This window comes from Calidris pugnax, unplaced genomic scaffold (assembly GCF_001431845.1).
Source record: "Calidris pugnax isolate Ruff unplaced genomic scaffold, ASM143184v1 scaffold116, whole genome shotgun sequence".
In the NCBI taxonomy this organism is placed as follows: domain Eukaryota; kingdom Metazoa; phylum Chordata; class Aves; order Charadriiformes; family Scolopacidae; genus Calidris; species Calidris pugnax.
The window spans coordinates 292,083-315,863 of NW_015090877.1; the positions used below are offsets into that span (position 1 = coordinate 292,083).

The following is a 23,781-nucleotide window of genomic DNA, read 5'->3' on the forward strand; positions in this document are numbered from 1 at the left end:
AGTCAAGGGCAAAGCCAGCCCTCAGGACCTTGCAGGGCTGACCCACCTCCTGCAGCCCAGGCTTGGCACAGACATGGAGCATCTCCTTTCTCTCAGCCTGACCATGGCTCCTGGCAGTGACTGGTGTTTCCTCCCCAGGCCCGCTGCCCCCAGCCGCCGTGCGCTTGCTGAGCACGGGGCACCCCGACAGGCTGAGTGCGTCCTGGGCAGCCGCGGCTGGGGGGCGAGACGGCTACACACTGACCCTGTACCACGGGCGGCTGGGCAGCATGGTGGCTACCACCTCTCTTGGGAGAGACACCCACAACTTCACCTTCATGGGTCTGAACCCAGGATACAAGTACTCCCTGGAGGCCAGTGCCATGGCTGGACCATACCACGCAGCAGCACCCAACATCAGTGCCTGGACACGTAAGTGCCTGGAGGCGTGTCCTCTGCTGAGGGGCAGGAGATGTTGCACCACTGGGCAGGGCTGGGAGGTTTACAGGGGACCTGGTGCCTTTGGAGATGTCCACACCCGAATGCTTGGATGCAACATGCTGCATTTAGTGCAGGGGCATGCTATTACCCTCATGGGCACAGCTGCAGACTTGCACAAGTACGTGATGACATAGAGGATTGCCCAGCTGTGCCTACCTGGGGATATCTCCCTGCCCTTGCTGCCCTGTCTCCCTGTCTACTGGAGCACTCGCGCTCTCCCTGAGTCTCCTCCAGCATCTAGAAACCACATTACCATGAAGGTTCATGAAATTAATCAGTGTAGTACAGGGAGAGGCTAATCCACAGCCCTCACAGGAGAATGGGCCTTTGCTCTGGAGATGGACTAGCCCAGCACTACTCTCCACCCAGGCAGGTTTTAGGGCTGGACAGACTATGGATGCTGTGCCAGCTCTGCCCAGGCAGCTGCAGGCCAGCTGGGTGCTGGAGGACACATGTACAAAGGCGTTCCAGCTAGGCTATGGGGACGAGAGTGACCTGGATGAAGAAAGGTTGGCATGTAAAGGACCAGAGAGGTTGAGCAGCATTAAAGGTGAAGTGGGATGGGGATGTAGACTAGAAAAGTGAACAGGAGGAGAGTGCCAGAGGGAGTCTACAGGTCCCACCCCTCAGGGAGCACCAGTCCTGCTGCACAATGTCCCATCAAGTGTCTGTTTCCTTCTGCATGGTCTCTGGTCCCTAACATCAGGTCTGGTGACTCCCCAGGCCCGCTGCCCCCAGCCTCCGTGCGCTTGCTGAGCACGGGGCACCCCGACAGGCTGAGTGCGTCCTGGGCAGCCGCGGCTGGGGGGCGAGACGGCTACACACTGACCCTGTACCACGGGCGGCTGGGCAGCATGGTGGCTACCACCTCTCTTGGGAGAGACACCCACAACTTCACCTTCACGGGCCTGAACCCAGGAAGCAAGTATGTTCTGGAGGCGGGATCCATAGCAGGGTCCTACCAGACACCTGCAGGGAACATCAGCAACTGGACGTGTGAGTACCCTGTTTTGAGGCGATATGTGCCTTTCTGGGCAGTTATGAAAGCTCATGGCAAAGGACATGGTCCCACTGACCTTTGTGGCAGACACCAGCCCTTCTTGAAACCAAGGGCATGTCAGTGCCATAGCACTGAGCAGGACTCTGCCCACCCTCACCATCAGCTCCACCAGCCTGGATGAGGCCAGCTGAAGCTCTGGGGGCTGTGCTTCAGAGGAGAGGCACGGAGGAGGGAGCACTCACCTTCCACTCCCCTCTAGCTGGCTGAGTGTTCCCTCCTCACCCATCTCTGAGTGTCTCACTCCATCTGGGATGGGCTGTCCCTTCTCGGACAAGCATCACTTGAAGCTTGCAGAAGCTGCTTTTAGATGCCTTCAGGCTGGTGGATGCAGCCATCCAGCCAAGACAAAGTGCCCTGTCCTGAATGGTGCATCCCTTCTCATGACTCTGCTGAGATACTGAGGTGCTGTCCTCAGGCCCTTCACTGTCATGTTTCCCATCCTGTCTCTCCAGACCCCCTGGCACCTCGTAACGTGTACATGACGAACCAGGGGTATCCCAACAGGCTGAGTGTGTCCTGGCGAGCTGAACCCCAAGGGCAAGACAGTTACAGGCTCCTCCTGTATCATTCGGGATCAGGTATTCTGACAGCCAATGTATCTGTTGAGAAAGGCACCAGCAAATTCACCTTTTCTGGCCTGGCTCCGGGACATAAATACCTGCTGGAAGTGGTGTCCACGGCAGGGCCCTACGCAGCCTCTGCAGGGAACATCAGTGACTGGACAAGTAAGTGACAAGAGCTGGAGGTCTTTACATCATGCATGAAGCTCAGCCTTCCCCAGCACCCACTGTGGGAAGGGACAAGCACATGGCTAGGACTGCGGCCTAGAAGCTGTAGGTGCCACCACAGCAATGGGCTGTGCAAGGACCCCGTGGAGGGGACAGCAGGGCAATACTGCTGCCCATGGGACAGTCTGGCAGCCATGGTTGCTATTTCAAGAGGCAGGGGCTTGTGGCCCCACTGTTCAGACAAGCTGGCTCCTCCAGGCATGGGTGACTGAAAAGACCAAGGGATCCCATGGCAGTAGTGCTCCTCTGGCAGAGGCACCTGCAGCCTGGGAGACCATGAGGCCTTCCAGCCAGCGGGGGGCACCCCATCATCCCAGCCTCCCAGGCACTCAGAAAATTCCTGGCATGGGGGATAAGGGGGGGCTGGGCACTTTTTTTGTTGTTGTTTAAGGAATGTGGAAATTGCAGATAAGTACAATAAGCCTTTTCATGTGCTTGTCCCTACAGTCCCTGTACTTTGCTTGGGGAATCCAGAGGTCTCTGCTCCCACGCTCAGCCAGCCCCTGGCAGGGTGCTGGGAGTCATGTGCAGAGCCCTTCAGGCAGGTCTCTAATGAAACTTGCTAATTAGCAGGAGGAAGAACCCATCTCCTCGTGCTCCTCACTGTGCATGTCCTCAAATTCCCGTTTAAAGGTCATTTCTGGTAGTGGCAGCCAGCAGCTGCAGAAATGTTATCACTGAACATGTTTCCTTGTGTATTGCCCATCTTCTACTCGTATCTCTGTGGGATGGAAGAGAGTACATGCATGGCACAGTAACTCTCCCCTGGTGTGGTTTTCATTGTAGCCCCCTCAGTTCCCAAAAATCTCTCTGCGATGGCTGAAGGGAACAACACAGTGCTCATCTCCTGGGACAGTGTCTCTGGACAACAGGATGAGTGCCAGTTGTGGCTGCGGGATCCCAGGAACAGCACACTGCCCTGGCGGCACGCTCTCAGCCAAGGGCAAGTCCACCACCTCCTCCAGGGGCTGGTCCCAGGGAGGAACTACTCTGTCTCCTTGAGCTGCGTGGCCGGGCCCTACTGGAGCAGCACCAAACCCTTGGCGGTGCTGATGGGTGGGTATAAGCTGCTGTGGGGATGGGGAGTGTGCAGGCTGGAACGGGGAGAAACACTTGGGTGGCCTCAAGACTAGCTCAGCCCTCAGGGGTAAACAGAAGCATGGGAAGTCTTCATGGTAGGAGATAAGGAAAGCTGGTGAGGTGACCGTCTGATAGCCATCAGAGCTAGCTCTGTAACAGAGATTCCTTATCACCCAGTGGCCTGGCTACCTGTGAAGCAAAGAGGGCTCTGCAGAGATCTCCACTGGTCTGCTTCTTCTATAACTTAGGCTGTGACCCATTTGCTTTGTCCTGAGGCCATTGGCACAGGCGGTTCCCAGGTCACAGATGTCAAGCTCTGCTCCTCTCTCATTGACCTAGGGACAGGCAGTGGCTCTGGGTTGACACATGGACTTAGGTTGGGATTTCTCTGATCCAGTAAATTCAGAGCCTGCCATATCTCTTTCGCAGAGCCAAACCCAGTGGAAGATGTGCAATGCTTATCAGAGTCAAGGAGCCTTTACTTGAACTGGACCAGCTCTCCTGGAGATGTGGAGGCTTATGAAGTGGTGACAGAGAGACTTTCTGATGGACTTCCCACCTCCAAGTATGTCATGAGCATCCCTATGAGTGAGGCCAGCCTGGAGGGGCTGCAGCCAAACTCGTCATACCGAATCGCTGTGAGCACAGTGGGCATGAACACAATTAGGAGCCAGGCTGTGACTCTGCTCTGCAACACAACAGTGGAGGGTGAGTCCCCTTCTTTCCCAAAACCTTGCCACAGACCCCAGCAGCGGACACCCAGTGTTGCTAATTAGACCTGGGGGCTCTTTCAGGAGCCTGTGAGCCCCATGTGGTCCTGCACTGAATTGCAGAGCTTCAGGGCTCTGGGTAGTGATGCCGGGACCAGTGACAGGCTGGTCAGTGTGTGGGCAATGTGAGGAATGTGTGTTTGGTGGGAGCAGGGACACACTAACAGTGTGCTTGCTGGTTCCTTTTCCAGCCTTGCCTCCGCCCCTGCGAGCAGACATCTTCCAAGTAGAGGCCAGCTCCGCAGTTATCATTTCATCCGACCTGTTCAGTGAAGAGAATGGCCAGATTGAGTATTACGGTGTCGTTGCTACCACTAATGATTCACGTAAGTGCCCCTGCAACATCCTGATCTGCAGTGGCTCCCTGGAGCACAGCAGGTCCCCTGGATGTCACTTTGGAACCACCACTGTCACCTTGTACATTCCCCTACAGTGCTGAGGCCCACCCAGGAAATCATGTCCAGCACATGGTATGACCACTATTACGGGACAGAGGACTCCTACCTGGCTGTGCTAATCCCCAATCCTTTCCATTCGAGCCCCAGGAGCTCCCCCGAAACCTGGCGAGTGCCAGTGGGAATAGAGGAGTGCGGCCAGTCCAGGGCAATGTGCAACGGGAAGCTGAAAGCCAACGAGCAGTACAGGTGAGAGGTGTCAGCATCCCTCCTGAGGGAAAGGGGCTGGAGGAGAAAAGGGACTGCACATGTCCCTGCAAGGTGCCACCAGCTCCCTGGACGTCACCTAACCCTCGCGCTCCCCAGACCTCCATCAGTGGACTCCAGGGGTTGCTCCACCAAGCAGCGTTAGAGGGATGCAAGGGCTGGCACAGTGGAAAAAATTACAGTGTAAGTGGGCAGGGAGAGGGACAGCAGAGGTGAAAGCTGAGGCAAAGGCTGTGTGTGTTGCCCTGGGAGCTGGGCAGTTGTCCACCTCCAGGGTAAAGGCTAAAATGGATGCTGTTGTTTATAGGACTTTTTCAGGTAACTCAGAGCCACCTGCAGACTCAGAAAGTGCAAAAATGAAACCAAAACAGAAACGTTGGTTCAAATGGTGCCTACACAACTGGGGCCTCAAAGGCTGAGAGTAGCAAACCACAGGCTGAGGTCCAAGTTCTCCATGGGACACAAACATGGATCACAATATTCATAAATTCAGGGTCTTATTTGACAGTAAATAGGATCCAGAAACATACATATTTTTTTAAAGGGTACCTTTAAAACAGTTGACGGTAAAACAGATTTTCTCCTACAAAGAATCATATCTTTAGTCTGTTAATTTAGCAGCTCACAATTTTGTAAAACAGGGACTGGATTCCCAGGCATTTCTCTGACAAAGGGATCCCCTATAATCGGGAAGGTTTTCCCATTTCAATTTAAAGAAACTTACAGAAGGGTGGCTGACTAGTGATAGAGGTTGCTGACTAGTGATAGAGGTTACTGACAGTCTTGGGAAGAGAGAAAGAAAGGCCATGAGAGAGTGTGTGGAGGAGAGTGAGCTTCACTTTCCCCTCAGAATAAAATGAGACTTAGACCTGCCCCTAGGTGCTGTTGTGAGAGGAGTCAAGGCGTTGGGTTTGGGCCTGCTGGCTCTCCTTCTTTTCTTCTTTGCTCTCTCTACTTTTGCTATGTGCAGACTCTACACTTACATGAAAAACTTACATTGATTCTTACAGAGCTGTTTTAGATTTACAAATGTTGCCAAAATGGCTCTTAACTCCAGCTGCTGTTTGGGGCAGCACGGGCAGAGAACAGAAATTGTTAGCACTGGGCTGCATCAGGGGAGTGGGAGATGGCTGCTTCTTCTGGGAAAAAAGGGAGCTTCCCTTGGAAATCCCACTCAGAGCAGGATCACAAGGAGCAAATGGCTCTTCAGGCTCTCCCCAGGTACTGTATGATCACACCCAGTGGGAGAATTGCATGATGATCCATTCCCATCCCATGGCCACCACAGGTAGCGTGATCCCTGGGCTGGCATTGGAGAGTCTCCAATTGATTCAGATTCCCTCGGGCATGGCTGGGCAAGCCTTACTGCTAACCCTGGCAGCAGTGGAAAAAATTACAGTGTAAGTGGGCAGGGAGAGGGACAGCAGAGGTGAAAGCTGAGGCAAAGGCTGTGTGTGTTGCCCTGGGAGCTGGGCAGTTGTCCACCTCCAGGGTAAAGGCTAAAATGGATGCTGTTGTTTATAGGACTTTTTCAGGTAACTCAGAGCCACCTGCAGACTCAGAAAGTGCAAAAATGAAACCAAAACAGAAACGTTGGTTCAAATGGTGCCTACACAACTGGGGCCTCAAAGGCTGAGAGTAGCAAACCACAGGCTGAGGTCCAAGTTCTCCATGGGACACAAACATGGATCACAATATTCATAAATTCAGGGTCTTATTTGACAGTAAATAGGATCCAGAAACATACATATTTTTTTAAAGGGTACCTTTAAAACAGTTGACGGTAAAACAGATTTTCTCCTACAAAGAATCATATCTTTAGTCTGTTAATTTAGCAGCTCACAATTTTGTAAAACAGGGACTGGATTCCCAGGCATTTCTCTGACAAAGGGATCCCCTATAATCGGGAAGGTTTTCCCATTTCAATTTAAAGAAACTTACAGAAGGGTGGCTGACTAGTGATAGAGGTTGCTGACTAGTGATAGAGGTTACTGACAGTCTTGGGAAGAGAGAAAGAAAGGCCATGAGAGAGTGTGTGGAGGAGAGTGAGCTTCACTTTCCCCTCAGAATAAAATGAGACTTAGACCTGCCCCTAGGTGCTGTTGTGAGAGGAGTCAAGGCGTTGGGTTTGGGCCTGCTGGCTCTCCTTCTTTTCTTCTTTGCTCTCTCTACTTTTGCTATGTGCAGACTCTACACTTACATGAAAAACTTACATTGATTCTTACAGAGCTGTTTTAGATTTACAAATGTTGCCAAAATGGCTCTTAACTCCAGCTGCTGTTTGGGGCAGCACGGGCAGAGAACAGAAATTGTTAGCACTGGGCTGCATCAGGGGAGTGGGAGATGGCTGCTTCTTCTGGGAAAAAAGGGAGCTTCCCTTGGAAATCCCACTCAGAGCAGGATCACAAGGAGCAAATGGCTCTTCAGGCTCTCCCCAGGTACTGTATGATCACACCCAGTGGGAGAATTGCATGATGATCCATTCCCATCCCATGGCCACCACAGGTAGCGTGATCCCTGGGCTGGCATTGGAGAGTCTCCAATTGATTCAGATTCCCTCGGGCATGGCTGGGCAAGCCTTACTGCTAACCCTGGCAGCCTTGGATCTGGCCTTCTGCTCCAGCCAGTGTGGCAGAGACAGGGGACAGCCTGGGCACAAGCTGGGTCTGCGTTACAGTGCATGAGCTTGGACCCAGGGCTGCCTGACCCATCTCTTCTAGATGTCAGCAGCCTCGAGGGGATTCTAACAACAACACCAGCACCTCGGGGTACCCCTCCAGCCCCCAGATACTGTCCCGAGAGTGTGTATCTGCCCTCCAAACCCCAGCTGCCATTTTCACTCCAACATCCACCTCCCATAGTTAGCACCTAATTCGGAGCCATCATTAGCCTTCCTACTGTGATTGAATAACACGTACTTAACTGTCCAATTACTCAGGACTAGAAGATCCTTTTGCACCTCTTCACAGCTTGTTTTCCTTTTGGCTGCCCTAAACAACCCGTTTCCTCAGTACAGTGTGCTGCTTTCCCAGTTAATCATTAGTGAGATGGTGAAAAGCAGATAAGGCTGACAGCCCATCTCTCTGAAAGCCAGCCCTTGTTTCTTATCTTTCACTGAGTTATTTATCCACAAGTCTTTACCCCTCATACCCCTGGCATCTGCAGGCTCAATTTCTGAAGAGGTCTTTGCTGGGTCTGTGTGCTGCCAACAGGGACTCACACTCCACAAACTCTTGGGTGCTAAAATTCAAAGCCATGTTTGAAAGCCTTAGCTTGCATTTAGGGCATGAGAAGACCTACCCTTCCAAGTTACCTGCTCAGAAGAAAGTCAGCTCTGCAGGGAGCTGTGAGACTTGGTGTGCACGCTGCTGGGAGGAGGATGTAGGGCAGATCTCCGCAGGGAAGAGGAGACACCAGCCACTTCTGTGTGCATCAGGAAGGGACTGGGTCCGGGTTTAGCCCTTCCAGCTGAGATGCTCCTGTTTTAAACAGCTACCTGGGCTCAGCTCTTTAGAGTGAACACAATTAAGGGGTTAACATGAACTAAGATAATGACTCAACCCAACTTGATTTTCCCTACTTACTTGATTGTCCCTACTTACTGTTGTCTTTCCCTATTTGTGTCCTATGAGAGAGCAGAATTCTGCTACTTGTCTGCAAATTACCCTTCCGAGGAGAGCTGTTTGCCATTTGTGCTTTCTGAACATTTTAGGACTGTTGCGCTTCACCCAAGTGCAACAAACTTGCTCAAGAGACAGAAATTGGAGGGAAGACCATTTCCACACATTCCCTAAATCCGTAACAGAAAAACAGCTTCTTCCTATACACCATTTCAAAAATGAGGCAGCTATCCTGTTCCCTAGGGTCTCCCTGCTGCTGGTTGCATGGATGCTATGCTCGGTTCAGATTGCCCCTGACAGCAGGACTCTGCTTTGTCCTAGGTTCAGCATTGCTGCCTTCACCAAATACGACCCAGTAGCCCCTGCAGTGACCTTCACCATGTTCTCAGGTAAGATGAAAATGCCATCTTCCCTACCTGGCTGTGTAGGTTAGAGCTAATTAACAACCCGACAATGGCAAGCCAGAGGGATATCATAGACTGTAGCAAATATAATCAATAGAGTAAATGCAGCCATTTACTGGCTCTTACTTCTGTCTGTTCTGTCTCTTTTTTTTTATTCCAGCTGCTGAATCCAGTGCAGATGCAACTCCACTCTCAATGCCAATAATCACTGGAATCATCGTGGGATTTCTCTTGACACTTGCAGCTATTTTTGCTTTGGTCTACTGGAAACAGCTCAGAGCAAAGAGGTGAGAATAAAGCCATCTCTTACCCAATGGGTGCAGGCTGAGAAACCCAACCTTCAGTGCCAGGCCAGCATCTGTCCCTGCATTGCAAGAAAGAGTAAAATCTCCCATGCTTTGATTCCAGAACCAACAAAAGCAGCCTGCCCCAGGAAATGGTGACCTACAGCTTGAGGTGAGTGCTGGAGTCTTCCCTCTCTGCATGTCCCCACTGCCAGAGTCCTTCACCTACTTCCTTTCTCGTGCTTTTACTTGGGAAAAACACAAGTCTGTCTGCTTCAGTTATTTTATAAATCTTGGGCATTCCCATGTTCAGTATTTATTGCCCAGCTCCGTTCCAAGTCAATGCATTTTCCACACCTCCTCTGCAAGGCTTCTGCAGTAGGAGAACATCCTCATCATCCTGAAATCCCTCCCAGTATTTAAACAGTGCTCTGTTTGGGCCCAATTCCCTGGGCAATAGCATGAGCTACAAACCATCCCTCTGTGTGTGCATCCAGGTACTACAGGTCTCAAGGGTAGGCTGTCTTATTGTGTGACTGGCCTGCCAGACCTCCCAATAGCTAAGGCAAGTTTTCCTCTGGACTTCATTTCATGCAGAAACATCCATCGGCCAATTCCCATACAGAACTTCAAGCAGTACTATGAGTTGAAGACAGCAAGTGCTAACCACGCTTTTTTCCAGGAGTTTGAGGTGAGAAGACTCCTGCTAGAGATGACACTTGTTAGCTCATGCCCCAGCTCTTTGGTGACCTGTATGGAGTCCTCATGTCCAGGGACAGTAATCCATCTCTCTAGTAATCCAGCCACCCTACTAGGCAGTCTTAGAGGCCAAAGATTGGATGCAACAAGTGATCGGGCAATTCCTTTACTCAAAACCTGTTTTGTTCAAGTTCTGGTAGAAACACATGTTGTCTATGGCATGAGGTGAACTAGCACTGTCCATAGCTGCTGGTGGACAAAGCTAAGGGTCCCAGGCCTGGACTGGAGGTGAAGATACTGAGTGATGTTTCAATGAGATCCACCTTGACAGTGTTAGAAAAGATCCCGTATCCTAAAGGAAGGTCCTGTCTGAGCTATAGAGCCAGGCTGTGAAGCTCACCTCAGACTCCCTTCACTGGCTCCCACTGCCACCTGCAGGCTCTGAATTTTTCTGTTGCCAGCACCTTTGAAAGTCCCATCAGCTATTTCCAGCCCTCCTCAGATTTTCTCACCTTCTGAGTGAGGACCGAGGCAGAAGCAGCACAACATATTTATGTTTTTGCAGCACAACGTGTTTCTGATTTCTCAGCACAAAATGTCCCAAGATTCTGGGTAGATTTCTGATTTCTGATAAGGTTTTTTTTTCCCCCACTACTTGTTCTTGGGCTTGTTTTCTTTTAAATACAAACAGTGCTGTTGGAAAGAGCACTGGGAAAAGCCACCTATAGCTCAAAGTTCACAGGCAATACTGAGGGAGGAGTAGAGCAGTTCCCTGCTAGTGGGTGACCCTCTTGAACTACCAGACAGAGCCATTGGCCATAAGCAGGGAACTGGGTTGTCCAGGAGCTCTCCAGAGAGACATTTGTGCTTATCTTCTTCCTTGACCTACAGGAGCTGAAGGAAGTTGGGAAGGAGCAGCCAAAGGTGGAGGCTGAGCTACCAGCAAATGTCTCCAAGAACAGATATCCCCACGTGCTGCCCTGTAAGTGCTGTCTCCTCCCTCCAGCATCCAGGGTGGGAGTTCACACTGCAATGCACAGGGATGCAGTCGCTGCAGTGTTTGCAGTGCCTGGCTCCTCTCCTGGGAGAAGAAGTAGTCTTAAGATGGGCCTCAGTTTCCATTTTCCTGCTGGAGACTCAAGGCTTAAGGGTCTGAGCCTTGAGTGGCTGGTGGTGGTGGTGGACTGAGTGGCTGATGGTGATAGTGGACTGAGCCACCATCCTCCTCAGCTCCTCCAGGAGGCTGCTGGGCATCCTCCTCAGCCCCTCCAGCAGGCTGGGCAGCCCATCTCAGGGACGAGTCCCCACTGGAGACCAAATTGGGACCATGAATGTCCCATGGCTTCTCTGATGAGCCTCATGATACCAGGTCTGCTTTCTTACCCCAGCTGCTAACCAATGCTCACCTCTCCAGGGAGAAGGTGCCTGGCCAAGCACAGAGCCTCACTGCTGTCTGCATAGATGGAGCTAGGGGAGCTGCTGGGGCTTTTTCTGATATGTTACCCAGGTGAAGAGAAGATGGCCATCCCATTGGAGGATCATGTGCATATGGTCTTTTTCAGATGATCACTCTCGGGTCAAGCTGAGCCAACTGGGGGAGGATCCACACTCTGACTACATCAATGCCAACTTCATGCCTGTGAGTGCCCACTTGCCTTCCTCACAGAGACATGGCCACAGGGCACCATCAGAGAAACTCTGCCTGGATTGAGATTGTGAGGGCTGGCAGGCAAGAGCTGCCACTGAAGCCGCAGCTGGCACAGACTGGCAAGGAGTTGGGGGTCTGGTGAAGATGCATAGTTGCCCTTTAGCAGGAGTTGATGGAGATCGTCAGATGGCAAGTGCGGTGAATGCAGAGGTGTGAGTGTGGGGAGACTGGCAAGGCTTTCTGCCTTCTCCTTGAGGACTCTCTTCTTCCCATCCTCTCTCAGCTTACTGTCCCATCTGTCTGTCTGCTCTTTCTCCTTCTGGTCTGTGCAGCTGCATTTGAACAACCCTGGAGCTGTGCCCACGTCCTCCATCCGGGAGATTTTCCCAGGTAACAGGCAAGGCACATAGCATGGATGTGTGGGTCTGTGGATCTATGGGGCATATGTGAGTCAAAGGGGCAAAGGCAAAGAAGCAGCCTGAGACCTTGCATGCTCACCTGACCTCCAGCAATGACAGGGTAGCACAAGAAAGACCCAGATGTGTCTTTCCCTGGTTAAGCTGCATGAGGAACTGCTTGGAGGGGAACATCTCTTTATTCTAAATTTATAGACAGCATGTGTTGGACATCACATGCTTCCTGTGAAATCAGCTGCTTCCGAGATCAGCTGCCTGGGAACTGTGTCCTCATGGGCTAAGGGCAATGGGCATTTCTTCCTCTGCCACAAAAGCAGACCAGGCACTGACTGTCCCAGGGAATGATCCACCTGTCTCAGCAACTTACCAGCTCCTCCTGCCTGTCTCTTGCTCAGGGCTATACATCCCAGCAGGAGTTCATTGCCACCCAGGGGCCCCTGAAGAAAACGATAGAGGACTTCTGGAGGCTGGTGTGGGAGCAGAATGTCTGCAACATCATCATGCTGACAGTATGCATGGAGAACGGGCGGGTAGGTCAGCACTGATGTGCTTCCACGTGCCAGCCCCATCCAAGCCCAGATCTGGTTGTGTGAGCTGAGCCAGGACTGGGTTTGTGTCCTCCACCAACCCCTGCTCAGATGTGGCTGCAGAGTGAGCATGGACCACACAACCTCCCCAACCAGCAGCGTGGGGCAAAGAGAGGCTGATACGTGCAGCTCAGCGTTAGGTTGGGGTAGGAAGGGGTGGAAGTGAAAGTTAGCTGGAACCATGCCCGTCACTGTCAGATATTTCTGCAGTGTCTGAAATTACTGCTTCCCTCTGAATGAGACACCCTACATGGACTGTTTCTCCAGTCTGCAGGGTTGATGCAACCCCACAGGTCCTTTTCTCTGGAGGACGCTGAGATCCAAAGGGGAGTTGGGGGCATATACTGTGCAAAGCTTCTGACGTGAAGGGGAACAACTCCTGCCTGCTCCCCAAGGCCTGCTCTGGCTCCCTGCACAGCTGCTGCTCTCCACATGCTCCCAGAAGGCTGGGAGGTCACCCAGTGGGACCTGAGCCCTCAGCCCTCACTGGCTTCATGGGGACTCCATCTTCTCTGTGCTCTAGGTTCTCTGTGATCACTACTGGCCATCCGAATCTGCCCCAGTCTCCTATGGGCACATCCGTGTCCACTTGCTGTCACAGAGCAGCTCCGAGGAGTGGACGATGCGCGAGTTCAAACTGTGGCATGTGAGTGAGGACCCCAGAGGACAAACTTGGGGACCTGTCAAGGGCTGAGGGTTTGCATGGGATGCAGTGCTGTTTATCCTTGGTGGCGGTGGCATAATTTCCTTTTCCTGCCATTAGTGGGGTTCAAAGACCCAATCCCCTGTGGAACAGTCTGTCATCGTCAATGTCTATCACCCCAGCTGTCCACCCTTGCTCTCTTCTTTCCATGTCCCTGCACTGGGACACAGCCTGCAGCTTCAAAGGCACATTCCCCAGCAGTCAAATGCATGAGTCCTCCTTGCCACCTCCACGTCCCTCACCATAGCAGGGGACCAGGGGGATGGACAGGGGAGCAGAAGACACCGGACAGTGCAGCAGAGCTGGCGTTGGCTGTTCCCTGCAGCTAAGCCAGATGTCCCCAAGTTCCCTGGTGCTCCCAGGGCTGCAGGGTGTATGCATGCCCCTGTCCCAGTGGGCTGCACACTGATCACCAACATCCCCCTTGGCAGGAGGGTATCCGGGCAGAGCGGCATGTGTCCCACCTGCACTACACGGCATGGCCTGACCATGGGATCCCAGAGTCCACGACTTCCATTATGACCTTCAGAGAGCTGGTCCGGGAGCGTATCCAGAGCACCAAGGACGCGGGGCCAACCCTCGTGCACTGCAGGTGAGGGTCTGCTCTGGGAGGTGGCAGAAGGTGATGATGGGAGAGGGCATGGGGGAGAAGGGTCCTTCTGGTGCACAGTCTGGGAGGGAAAGCAGCTCCCAGGAGACACAGCTGGTCTGTGGAGAGACTCCTGCTTGGGCGCTGGGGATTACAGGTCTGCTTGCAGCCTGCCCCTATTCCCAGGGGATGGGGCAGCTGGAGATGGTCAGCAACAGCCCAAGGCAGTCTGAAAGGCTCCTCAGCCCCATGCTGTGCTGGGACCAGTGCCCTGGGGTGCTGGGAGTGGTGCCCCAGGGTGCAGCATCTGGGAGCCATGTCTAGCATCGGGAGGGGAGACCATCGGCTGTGGGCTCAGGCAATGTCTCACCCTGGCTGTCTGTGCTTTCAGCGCTGGGGTGGGCCGCACTGGCACCTTCATTGCACTGGACCGGCTGCTGCAGCAGATGAAGCAGGAGAAGGTGGTGGACACGTTTGGTGTTGTTTACACCTTGCGGATGAACCGTTACCTGATGATTCAGACGCTGGTAAAACTTCCCCCAGGCCTCTTGCTCCATGGTGTACAAGCTAGCCAGGCTGGCAGACAGATGAGCTGGCCAGACCCAGCACGTCCAGGCTGGTCCCCAACCTGCTCACAGCAGCAGCTCAGCTGGAGTTGAAATTACTCTTCTGTAGGGGTTCTCCAGAAGCTTCATGCCCTGCCAGATCCAGAAGCAACATACATAGTCTCAGAGCCCTCCCAGGAGGGTCAGCAACACCCCAGAGCACCGAGGAACAGGATCAAGCCCTTTGCAGGCAGTTCTTTACTCACGCCATGTTGTTGGCCTATGATGCTCCACAGGCAATCTAATATTTCTGTTACTCAGGGTTGGGACAAAGTGTCAGCTCTACCCTTCAGGACAGACTGACTGACCCAGGAGCTCTGAGGTTGGGCCAGGGCCTTTTGGGCATGAATGTAGGGCTTTTGGAGCGGGAGTATAGGACACCCTCTGCCCACTAGGCAGTGCCATACCCACCTCTTCATGCTGTCTGCATGGTGCAACGCCCTACATTACTGTCTGCCTTTTCCTTCCAGTCCCAGTATATTTTCCTGCACAGCTGTATTCTGGAAAAGATCTTAGAGGAACCACTCCTGGGTTTATCAGGGACAGAGAGGTAAGGCCCTGCTGTGTTTTGCCATCTACTCTACCCACCCTGACCCACAGACCCTTCAAGTGGCAGGCTGGGATCCTGACCCGAGCTCAAGCCTTGGCTCCAGGATAGAAGGATGGGGAAGCCCAGCCAGCCCTCCCACCTGGTGTTTTGAGGGGGGTCAGCCCAAGGCTGGTTGTTACCTGCAGCATGAGGAGCCCAGCCCAGAACCAGGTGTGAGTTGCTGGGCACACTGGAATGGCTTGGGGTACCACATCTTCCTTTCCTCTCTATGCCAATGCCAACAAGCGGCAGAGCTGCCTTGAGGAAGGCATTTCAATCAGCCCCTGGTTTCCCAACCCACACGGATGCCCTAGAAATGGATTCAAACTGGAGGGGCTCATGGCAGCTGGGTGGCCTTGGGACGTCCCTTCTAATGGAGGCCAAGAGGAGGGAGCAGGTTCAGGCTGGACATGGCTTTGCCCACCTACCTCTTTGTCTCTGAGGCTATATCTGGAGGTCACATATCTATCTTTGTGGTCAAATTGTCTCCTGCTTCATGCAGAACATGACAAGCAACTTTGTCTTTGTTGCATCATGGGAATAGGCCCTGGGCCATGCCACAGCTGAGACCTGCTTTTGTCTGAGCAGGTTGGCATGGGCCAGAGCTGGGTTTGGGACCTGTGAGAGCCCCGTGAGGGCCCCAGCATTTGTGGGGTGAAGATCTGCCCACAGCCCTGTCCACCTACTGCAGACATAGCCTAGATGCTGCCAAATTTTCTCAACCTCACCCTTACCCCCAGTTTCTCTCCCCAGGTCCTGCCCCATCCCGCTGAAAAGCTTTGCTCAGCACTATGCCCAGAAGGCAACCAAGTCGCATGTGGGCTTCCTGAGGGAGTACGAGGTGAGAATCGTCCTGGGCATGGTGCAGGGAGCGCTGCCATGGCCATGTGCACTAGGGGGACCTGTGGAGTGATTGCATCTGGGGGACACACAAGAAGTGTCTCCTGAGTGGGTCCCATGCCCTGGTTTCCTCGTGCCTGGCTCTCCTGGAAGTGTCCCCTCTCCATGGCATGGTGTCCCCAGGCACATAGTTCCCTTGCACATCCTGCACTTAGCAGGGTCTGTCTCTGTTTTCCTGACTCCATGCAGGGTTGGGACCTATCTCAACACCATTCTCCTATAGAGAGATGGAGCCATCTCCTTACAGTGAGGAGCAGATCTGGCACCCCACCCCAGAGGTGGTCACATAGCACCTCTTCTAAGGCTTCTGCATGAGCAGCCTTTATAACCACCCCTCTGCTGAGACCAGACATCTTCAGAAGTCCCCAGTTCCTCCTGCCCAGCTCACTGCTTCCTCCACTCTCTTTCACTCTGGCAGACCCTCCTAGAGGCTGTCAAGGAAGAAGCCAGCTCTGCAACACCATCTTCAGGCGACCAGCAGACACATCCCTCTTCCAGTATCCTCCCATGTAAGTGCTGTGACCTCTTCCTTCTTGCACCTGCATGGAGTTAGGCTGGACCAGAGCCAGCGCTACACAGTACAAGAAAATATTTTGACACACTGTGGTGAGCCCATCAGAAGGCTACCAAGGTGTTTCAGGGGTGAAGCATCTGATGTATGGGACCAAGATAAGGCTTGTTCAGCATGGATGAGAGAAGGCAAGGGGGAGATCTAGTTGCTATTTTCAACTACCTGCTGGGAGGACACAGTGAAAATGTAGTCTTCTCAGAGTTGCACCATGGAAGGACAAGAGGCAAGGGGGATGATTTGGAAGAGTAATCCAACTCAGTATAAAGAAAAAAGAGTTCCCATGAGGGTGGCCAAACACTGGAATAGGGGCCCAGTGCATCTGCAGGCTCTCTGTTCTTGGAGATATGCAAATCTCCATTGGCCAAGACACTGACCAACCTGCATTACACGTATCTGCTTTGAGTAGGAGACTGGGATAGAGACCTGTCTTGGAGACCAATGTCCATGAGCTGGGCAAGAGCAGAGGGTGGCACCTTTACAGAGAAATGTTGAGTGGGGGGTTGGATATGTGTGGCTGTGGAGTCTGGCAGTTGGTCTGCAGGAGCTGTGTGAGTACAAGGCTGTCCAAGGTGGATCCACCCTCCACCTCCTACATATTTTGCAGATGATCGCTCCAGAGTGAAGTTTTCCCTGCTGGAACAGGGCCCATTCTCAGGTCTCCTGCAGGTGTGGCGTGTCCCGGTGAGTCTTACCTCCAGCAGCAGTGCCCACCCCTGTGCCTGGGGTGAAGGCAGAAGGTGATGCTCCCACTTCCTCTCTGTGCCCCTGCTCCCTGCTGCCTGGTTCCTGCACTGCTCCACTAGTCACTGCTGCTGTGATCTTGTGTGGACAAGAAGGGACCAGCTGGGTTTGTCCTCACTTCCCTCCCTTGGTGCTTTCTCCTTGCCTCCTGACCTGCTGAGCTTCCCTTCTTTTCCTGGCCTCTCCCACAGCCTCTAGGGCTGGTGGGGATACCTGTGCCACCCTGTCCAGCAGGAGAATGACTTTCTTGTTCCCCTCTCAGGGCTGCAGCTCCAGCAGGGAATATCTGGCTGTCCAGGGGCCTGACAAGTTGACTGTGGAGGACTTCTGGACCCTGGTGTGGGAACAGGACGTTCACACCATCCTAACACTTCTCCCATGGCAGGAGAAGGGGGAGGTAAGGTGCCATGCCTGCCTGTGCCATGACAGAGCAGGGATCTGTTTAATGGAGCTGGAAGCTATTACAGCTCCAGAACTTAAACTCTCTTCGCCACCTCCTGAAGCCTGGGTGCAGATCCAGCTTAGCTAAAGCCAGACTTTTCCTGTGTCAAAGTGGTCCTGCTGCTTGTCTTGGGAGACAGGTTCTGTCTGCCCACCATGCGGTCTGTGGCCCTGCACTCACCTGATACTCCTCAGGCTGCATTTCCATGTCACCCAAGGACTCCATGGCTCCTGTCCATCTGATGTGGAGAATGTTTGCTGAGCAGATTCCCACTGCCAAGCAGCTCTCTCTTAAGAGGGAGGCTGACTGCAATCTGCTCTAGTTTCCAAAAACTCCCCCAGGATTTATCTAGGGAACAAACTGACATGGAGTGATATTGCGGGTACTCTTGTTCCAACCCCATCACAGACTCCTGTGATGGTGATGGATCTGAAATATGGCAACCATCAACATGAAGCCAAACTTGCTGTTGTGCACAGATCCCAAGTGGGGCGTGCTGGCCCCTGGAAGGAGACTCTCTCTGCACAAAGACGCTGACCATCCAGTGTGGCACAGAGAAGCTTGTCTCGGGATGGAGGTGCATCCAGCTCAAAATGAAACATGTAAGTGTTGGTGGGGCTGGCTTGGCTCCCACTACCTGGGATGTTCTTCACTGCTAGCAAACAGGTCTGTAGGGGCAAGGGCTGAAAGGTCCTTGGAGGCTTGTCTGAGCTGCAGGAGCAGAATGTCAGCAGCCCACAAATGCAGGAGGATATCAGATTGCAAGATCCAGAAGAACATCAGCTGAGTGGACATAGGAGATGCATGGGAGAGGCTTGGAGGCTTTCTCCGCCCCTTGCTGATAGGTCTTTCTGATCCTCTTTGAAAAGGCCTGCACAGTTCTCAGTCTCCCTCTCAAGGGGCAGGTCAGGGTGCTGTGGGGAAGGAGAGCAGGTTGCCAGAGGTGACATATCCACTGCACAGGTGATGGGAAATGCCCCAGCAGAGTATGCCTGGACAGCTTTACAGAAGCTTACTCCCCAACAGCCATGTCAACTCTTTGTGTCTCACCAGGAGAAGAAAGCAAAGGAGAGGCAGGTACAACAGTTCCTATACACACTGTGGAGCAGCAAGAAACAGCCAGATGTCCAAAGCCTGGTGGAGTTCCTCACTGCTGTCAGACGGTGCATGCCCCACCGAAAGAGAGCCGGTCCTCTCCTGCTGCACTGCAGGTACGTCATGTTACCGCTCTGTCCACGGGCAGCCTCCCAGAGCTGGCAGCCAACAGGCTGCACAGTGCCTTGGCATGGCCACCGGCAGGCCTGTGCCCTCCATGGAGGACCCCAAGGTTTTGGGGCATGTTGAGAGTAGGTCTATGGGAGCCAGGGAAGCTCTGAGCTTGGGAGGTCAGAGGAAGCAGTGCTCTGCCAAGGACATGTGAGAAGGGAGGGCAAACAGGGCTGGGCCAGGGGCAAGTGTGGATGGAGCAGGCATTCCTGGGCAGAGGTGCCCAGGTAATCTCTGGGCTGACTGCTAGGATCCAGGGAGCAGCCCTGATGCCCTCATCTGCTTGCAGCCAGGGAAAGCTTCCAGTCCCACAGGAGTCAACACAGCTGGTGCATCGGCAGAGCTGACTTGGGTGAGGGATGCAGAGCTCGGCAGGGCAGGGCAGGCTGGGTCTTCAGGCTCTTTCAACAGGCACTTTGGGGTCCCATCCCTCTGGTCAGCACAGGGCTTCCTAACTCCTAGACCAGTGCTCACAGTCACCTAACCTCGCTGTACTCGGTTGCCTCTGACTTCTTGGGCTGGTGACCACTTTCAAAGAGTGGTCAGTGGTCAAAATGCTCATCCTGGCCTGGCATCAAGGACTCTCCTTTGTCCCTTGCAGCAGTGGCGTGAGCCAAATGGGGACACTGATCTCCCTGGACTGCCTGTTGCACCAGATGAAAGCTGAGAGAACGGTGGATGTCTATGGGGTCACCCTCCAGCTGGCAAGAAGCTGTTGTCTCATGACCCCAACACTGGTAGGTGGGAAGGAGGAAGGGTGATGGGCCAGGTGGAACAGGACATTCATACGGAGATGCCTGCAGCTGGAAGCATTCTGCCCACTCCCCAGGTGCTACCTGGGATCCCATCCAGCCTATATAGGGATTTATTCTGTGCTTCCTCTGCCAGCCACCGAGGGCTAAGGACACTGTCTTTTCCCAGGAAAGGGCTTTCCATCACCTCAGTTCTGGAGTTAAAACAGGTTAAATTGTGTGTGAGTTCACAGTAAATGCAAGGCACCCTTCCCGTTCCGCCCTGGAAAGCATGAGGCACAAACCTGCCTGCTCATGCCAGCCTCTGGATACAGCTGTCAGCCTGGGTACCCAGAATCTGCTGGGTTTCCCCTTGTCTGGTGCCTTTCCCTGCCGCACCCCCCACACCCAGAGCTGGCTCCTGGCCCCTGCCTGCTGCCAGAGCTGGGGCTGCGGGGGCTGTGGCACTGTCTGATGGTGCCGCAGCCATGCCCTGCCGTGCCGAGCCAGCATGCCTGGGCCACAGCCCAGCCTTCCAGGCTGTGAGTGCTGCTCCTGATGGGCACTGGCAGCACAGATGCCCTCTGGACAGCGCTTTCATTTGCTGCAACCACTGAACGAGCTGATGTAGCAACCCTGGAAACCCTTCCCACAGCAGAATTAGGGCAGATCTCTCCAGGCTTCCCAGCTGCAGAGCCGCCTGCAAGCAGCTAATCACATTCTTAATTAATGTGAACCATGCATATGGTGGGAGCCAGAGGAGGGCAAGGCACCCGCTGCCCCTGCTTCAGAGCTCTTTTGTATTCCAGCAGTGGTCTTGCCGAGCAGAGACACAATGTGCCCATAAAGGCACAGCAAGCGCTGATCAAAAGCTGCTGCCCCACTGAGGGTGGGCAGCAGAGGCAGATGCCTCCCCACCTTGCCATGAGCAGTGGTCGCTCTGATCCCAGCACGGCCAGCAAAGGACGGGCAGGGCTGCCCTCCAGCCCCACACCGCTGCCGTGTGCCTACCAGCCTCCTCCATCACTGCGGGGGCTCAGCAGGACCCCTGTATCTCTGACAGGCAGGGGCATGCTGCTGTCATGCTGGGTGCATCAGCTGATTTTTTGAGGGGGTTTAGTACCAGACAAGGGGGGGGAGATGGACCTTTGAGGGATTGTCCATGGATAACTGCTGAGTATTTAAGCACCCCTGGCTCTGGTACAGCGCATGTCTCTGGGGATGTGTGCTTGCATTTGGCCAGGCATTGAGTGTGCCTGGTCTGAAGTCAATCCTGGACTGTCACTCCAGATTTCGCAATCGGGCCAGGCTCATTGAAAACATGCTCTGGTGACCTGGAACCGCAGCCATTGTATGATCTGTGGCTTTCCTGGTCCTTCAATGGGGCTAAACCCACCACCGGCAGGGGAGGAGGCTCCTCGTGACTTGCAGCTTAGCCAGCGCATTAGTGAGCTGTTTGGAGGCCCCTCTGTCGAGTCCCTAATCCCCCCTTCCTGGCTACCATGTGATTGCAACCCACAGCATTTGCAGGCTGGCCCTGCCTCTCAGCTTTGTGCATGGCATACAACCCCTTTTACCTTTCCCACACCTTGCCTTTCCCCGAGCCCTGCCATGGTGGGGTCAATGCTGCATGTTTTGTAGGCTAGCATCATTTCAGATCAGCCTAGCGTTTGAGCAGAACCCCATATCAAATCCACAGTGGACTTGAGACCTCTGGACCCATATTTAGTGCTGATGGATCATTTTGGTGTCCTTAAATAGAGAAATGATGCAACTGGACTAAAACCACCCAGATCTTGTTGTCTGCCTCTGAGGGCTTGCAGACATCCAGCCTGATGTGCTGTCAGTCTTTGACTCAGTTACACTGAGACTACCACCAAAGGAAACTCCTGCTCCTGAAGTCTTCTCTCCTGGCTTCAGGTCATGGAGAGACCCTGTGCACTCCAGCAGGGCAGAGCTTTCCCTCTTAATGCTCTGCACCATCACTGGAGTTGTTCTTCAGTCTTGTTTTGATGCAAACACCATGGCACAGCCAAAGGCTGCCAGGACACTATGAGGAAGTCAGGTGACTGTTCCTCTCATGCCACAGTGCAATTTTCCTTCAGGTGTTATGAGTCGGGATGATGAAGCAGGAGGAAACAAACATGATGTAACTATAGCTCCAGGCCTGATCCTTCCTTTCTGGGCAACTCTGATGACGCAGATCAAACATGGACCACTTGGGACAGCAAATCTTACTTTGCCATCAGACACCTCTAGCTAATTAGGACCTTTTAAGGGAAATAGCAGAGTTAGTTCTGCAACCAGGTCTGCCTCAGAAATCTGACTCCAGATACCCCTTTCTCTTTTGCAGGACCAGTACATGTTCCTGTACACCTGCATCCGGGACATCATTGCTCAGAAACAGCCCTAACACTGCTCAGTGCTTCCTGGCACCATCCTGCCGGAGCCAGGCGCTGGGGTGCGAGCACCGTGGGGCTCCTGGCACAGAGCGAGCCCTGCAGCGAGTCGGGACCCACCTCAGCACTGCCACCAACGCCTCCTACACGGTGTTAGCAGCGACATGGGGTCTCCTGAGCAGATGGGTAGTGTCATGCGCTGCTGCAGTCCCCTCGGTGCAGACACAGCGAGAGGCTGGGCGGGATGCTTTGGACATCTCCTGGGATTCCTGGTGCCTGGAAGGTTTGTTAACCCCACTGCAGTAGGCAGCACCAGCTGTGGGGGCCCTGCCCATCAGCACAGAAGGGGCAGCCCTGGCACCCACAGGCTGCTGAGGTCTGACACTAGTGCTGGGCACCATGGTCTCTGTGCGACCGTGGGTGTAAGGTGTGCTGAGATCTCAGACACCACCGTGGGCAGAACGTGGTGGGAGCTGGCTTGTCTCAGCTGGTGGATCGATCTTAGGTACAAACAATAAACAGCCCTAGGCAAGAGTGTGCTCATAAGGGTGGCTTTTGTGGGGTCTCAGCGATGCCAAGGCTTTCCCCTGCTGCAGCACAGCAGCCGTTCTGAAAGAGCAGCTGTGTCCCTAGCCATGGGCAACGGATGGGGTGCCCTCAGCCAGTCCAGATACTGCAGCCCAAAGCAGGCAGCAGCTTCTGTTCACTCTCATCTGCTCCTGTTACTGAGGCAACAGTTTTGCATTGAGCTCTAACCCACCTGCAGCTTTATGAGGAAGAAACACATTTTCTGATGAAGCTTGGGTTTGAAGTTGTGAAGCTACTGGCTCCTAAGAGCCAAGGACCAGGGCAAAGCCACCTGGTCCAGCTGACATGCTGGCCAGCAGCTGGCAGCCCTGTGGCTTACTGCAGGGCACTGGTTGCTACTCCAGGAACTGGGCTGTCTGTGCAGCCACACGTAGGAACGCTGCTGGGCTGCAAGCAGTGATGGCCATGCACAAGCTGCAATTGCAAGGAGCAGCTTGGTTGGTTGAGTGCGAAGTGCTGGTCAGAAGGAACAGTTACAATAAAGCAGATGATTTCACAAGCCTATTCTTGGGGGTAGAAAAAACTGTGTCTGGGAACTTCTTTACCCTTCTTCACCCATTCAGGCAGCATGGGGTTATGGTGCAGTCTCAAAGCAGCACCCTTGTCCCAGTCTGGGCCCATACTCCTACCCACAACACCATGTCCTGCGGGAGCTGCCTTGGAGTGAGGTGAGGAAGTACAACAGCTACAATGAGGAGGTCCCAAGACCTACTGCAAGGAGTAGACAGCCCTGGGAGGGCTGGGGGGAAACTGAGTTGGCCACTCATCCGACTGCCTCTGTCTTTCCACAAACAGCTGACTTCCAAAGCACACGAAGGCAGAGGTCCCCGTGCAGGAACCTACAGCTGCAGATGCTGATGTAGGAAAAGGACAAAGGACTAGTGCTCATTCCCTCAAACAGGGGAGAGAGCCTGGATCCAACCCCAGCATCTCCCTGCTGGTGCCATTGGACACAGCCTGTGGCTCTCATTTACTCAGCATGGCCCAGAAACCCCAGATGCTGAGCATGGTTACATCTCAAAGGTGTGTGTGGATGTGAGCTTTTTTTTTTTTTCTTGTTCAAAGTGTGCAGTTTCCACTGAACACAGAGAAGCATTTGTATCTGTATATTCAACATGGTTTATGGTATGTTAAAACACCTAATGCACTTAACTCTCAG

The 23,781-nt window shown here is 53.5% G+C and overlaps 1 protein-coding gene across 8 annotated transcripts in view; it reads left to right on the top strand.

The window, feature by feature from the left end:
- LOC106890484 (receptor-type tyrosine-protein phosphatase V-like) overlaps nucleotides 1–23,126 on the top strand; it is a 38,383-nt gene extending 15,257 nt beyond the window's left edge. For 4 of the 8 annotated variants that reach the window (XM_014946343.1, XM_014946347.1, XM_014946348.1 and 1 more), the window contains 26 exons: nucleotides 139–411; nucleotides 1,204–1,476; nucleotides 1,993–2,265; nucleotides 3,115–3,384; nucleotides 3,838–4,116; nucleotides 4,370–4,504; nucleotides 4,612–4,822; nucleotides 8,782–8,849; nucleotides 9,025–9,151; nucleotides 9,273–9,320; nucleotides 9,746–9,839; nucleotides 10,739–10,829; nucleotides 11,410–11,486; nucleotides 12,307–12,441; nucleotides 13,022–13,144; nucleotides 13,633–13,793; nucleotides 14,182–14,317; nucleotides 14,866–14,945; nucleotides 15,738–15,825; nucleotides 16,303–16,393; nucleotides 17,060–17,136; nucleotides 17,459–17,593; nucleotides 18,118–18,240; nucleotides 18,692–18,849; nucleotides 19,506–19,641; nucleotides 21,989–23,126. In XM_014946343.1, the coding sequence (XP_014801829.1) occupies nucleotides 139–411; nucleotides 1,204–1,476; nucleotides 1,993–2,265; nucleotides 3,115–3,384; nucleotides 3,838–4,116; nucleotides 4,370–4,504; nucleotides 4,612–4,822; nucleotides 8,782–8,849; nucleotides 9,025–9,151; nucleotides 9,273–9,320; nucleotides 9,746–9,839; nucleotides 10,739–10,829; nucleotides 11,410–11,486; nucleotides 12,307–12,441; nucleotides 13,022–13,144; nucleotides 13,633–13,793; nucleotides 14,182–14,317; nucleotides 14,866–14,945; nucleotides 15,738–15,825; nucleotides 16,303–16,393; nucleotides 17,060–17,136; nucleotides 17,459–17,593; nucleotides 18,118–18,240; nucleotides 18,692–18,849; nucleotides 19,506–19,641; nucleotides 21,989–22,048 (3,722 nt within the window). In that variant the 3' untranslated portion in view covers nucleotides 22,049–23,126. Of the gene's footprint in view, nucleotides 1–138; nucleotides 412–1,203; nucleotides 1,477–1,992; nucleotides 2,266–3,114; nucleotides 3,385–3,837; nucleotides 4,117–4,369; nucleotides 4,505–4,611; nucleotides 4,823–8,781; nucleotides 8,850–9,024; nucleotides 9,152–9,272; nucleotides 9,321–9,745; nucleotides 9,840–10,738; nucleotides 10,830–11,409; nucleotides 11,487–11,827; nucleotides 11,886–12,306; nucleotides 12,442–13,021; nucleotides 13,145–13,632; nucleotides 13,794–14,181; nucleotides 14,318–14,865; nucleotides 14,946–15,737; nucleotides 15,826–16,302; nucleotides 16,394–17,059; nucleotides 17,137–17,458; nucleotides 17,594–18,117; nucleotides 18,241–18,691; nucleotides 18,850–19,505; nucleotides 19,642–21,988 lie in introns of those variants that run through there. The other 4 variants (XM_014946344.1, XM_014946345.1, XM_014946346.1 and 1 more) reach the window with 4 other exon arrangements.
- Nucleotides 23,127–23,781: the final 655 nt, after the last annotated feature.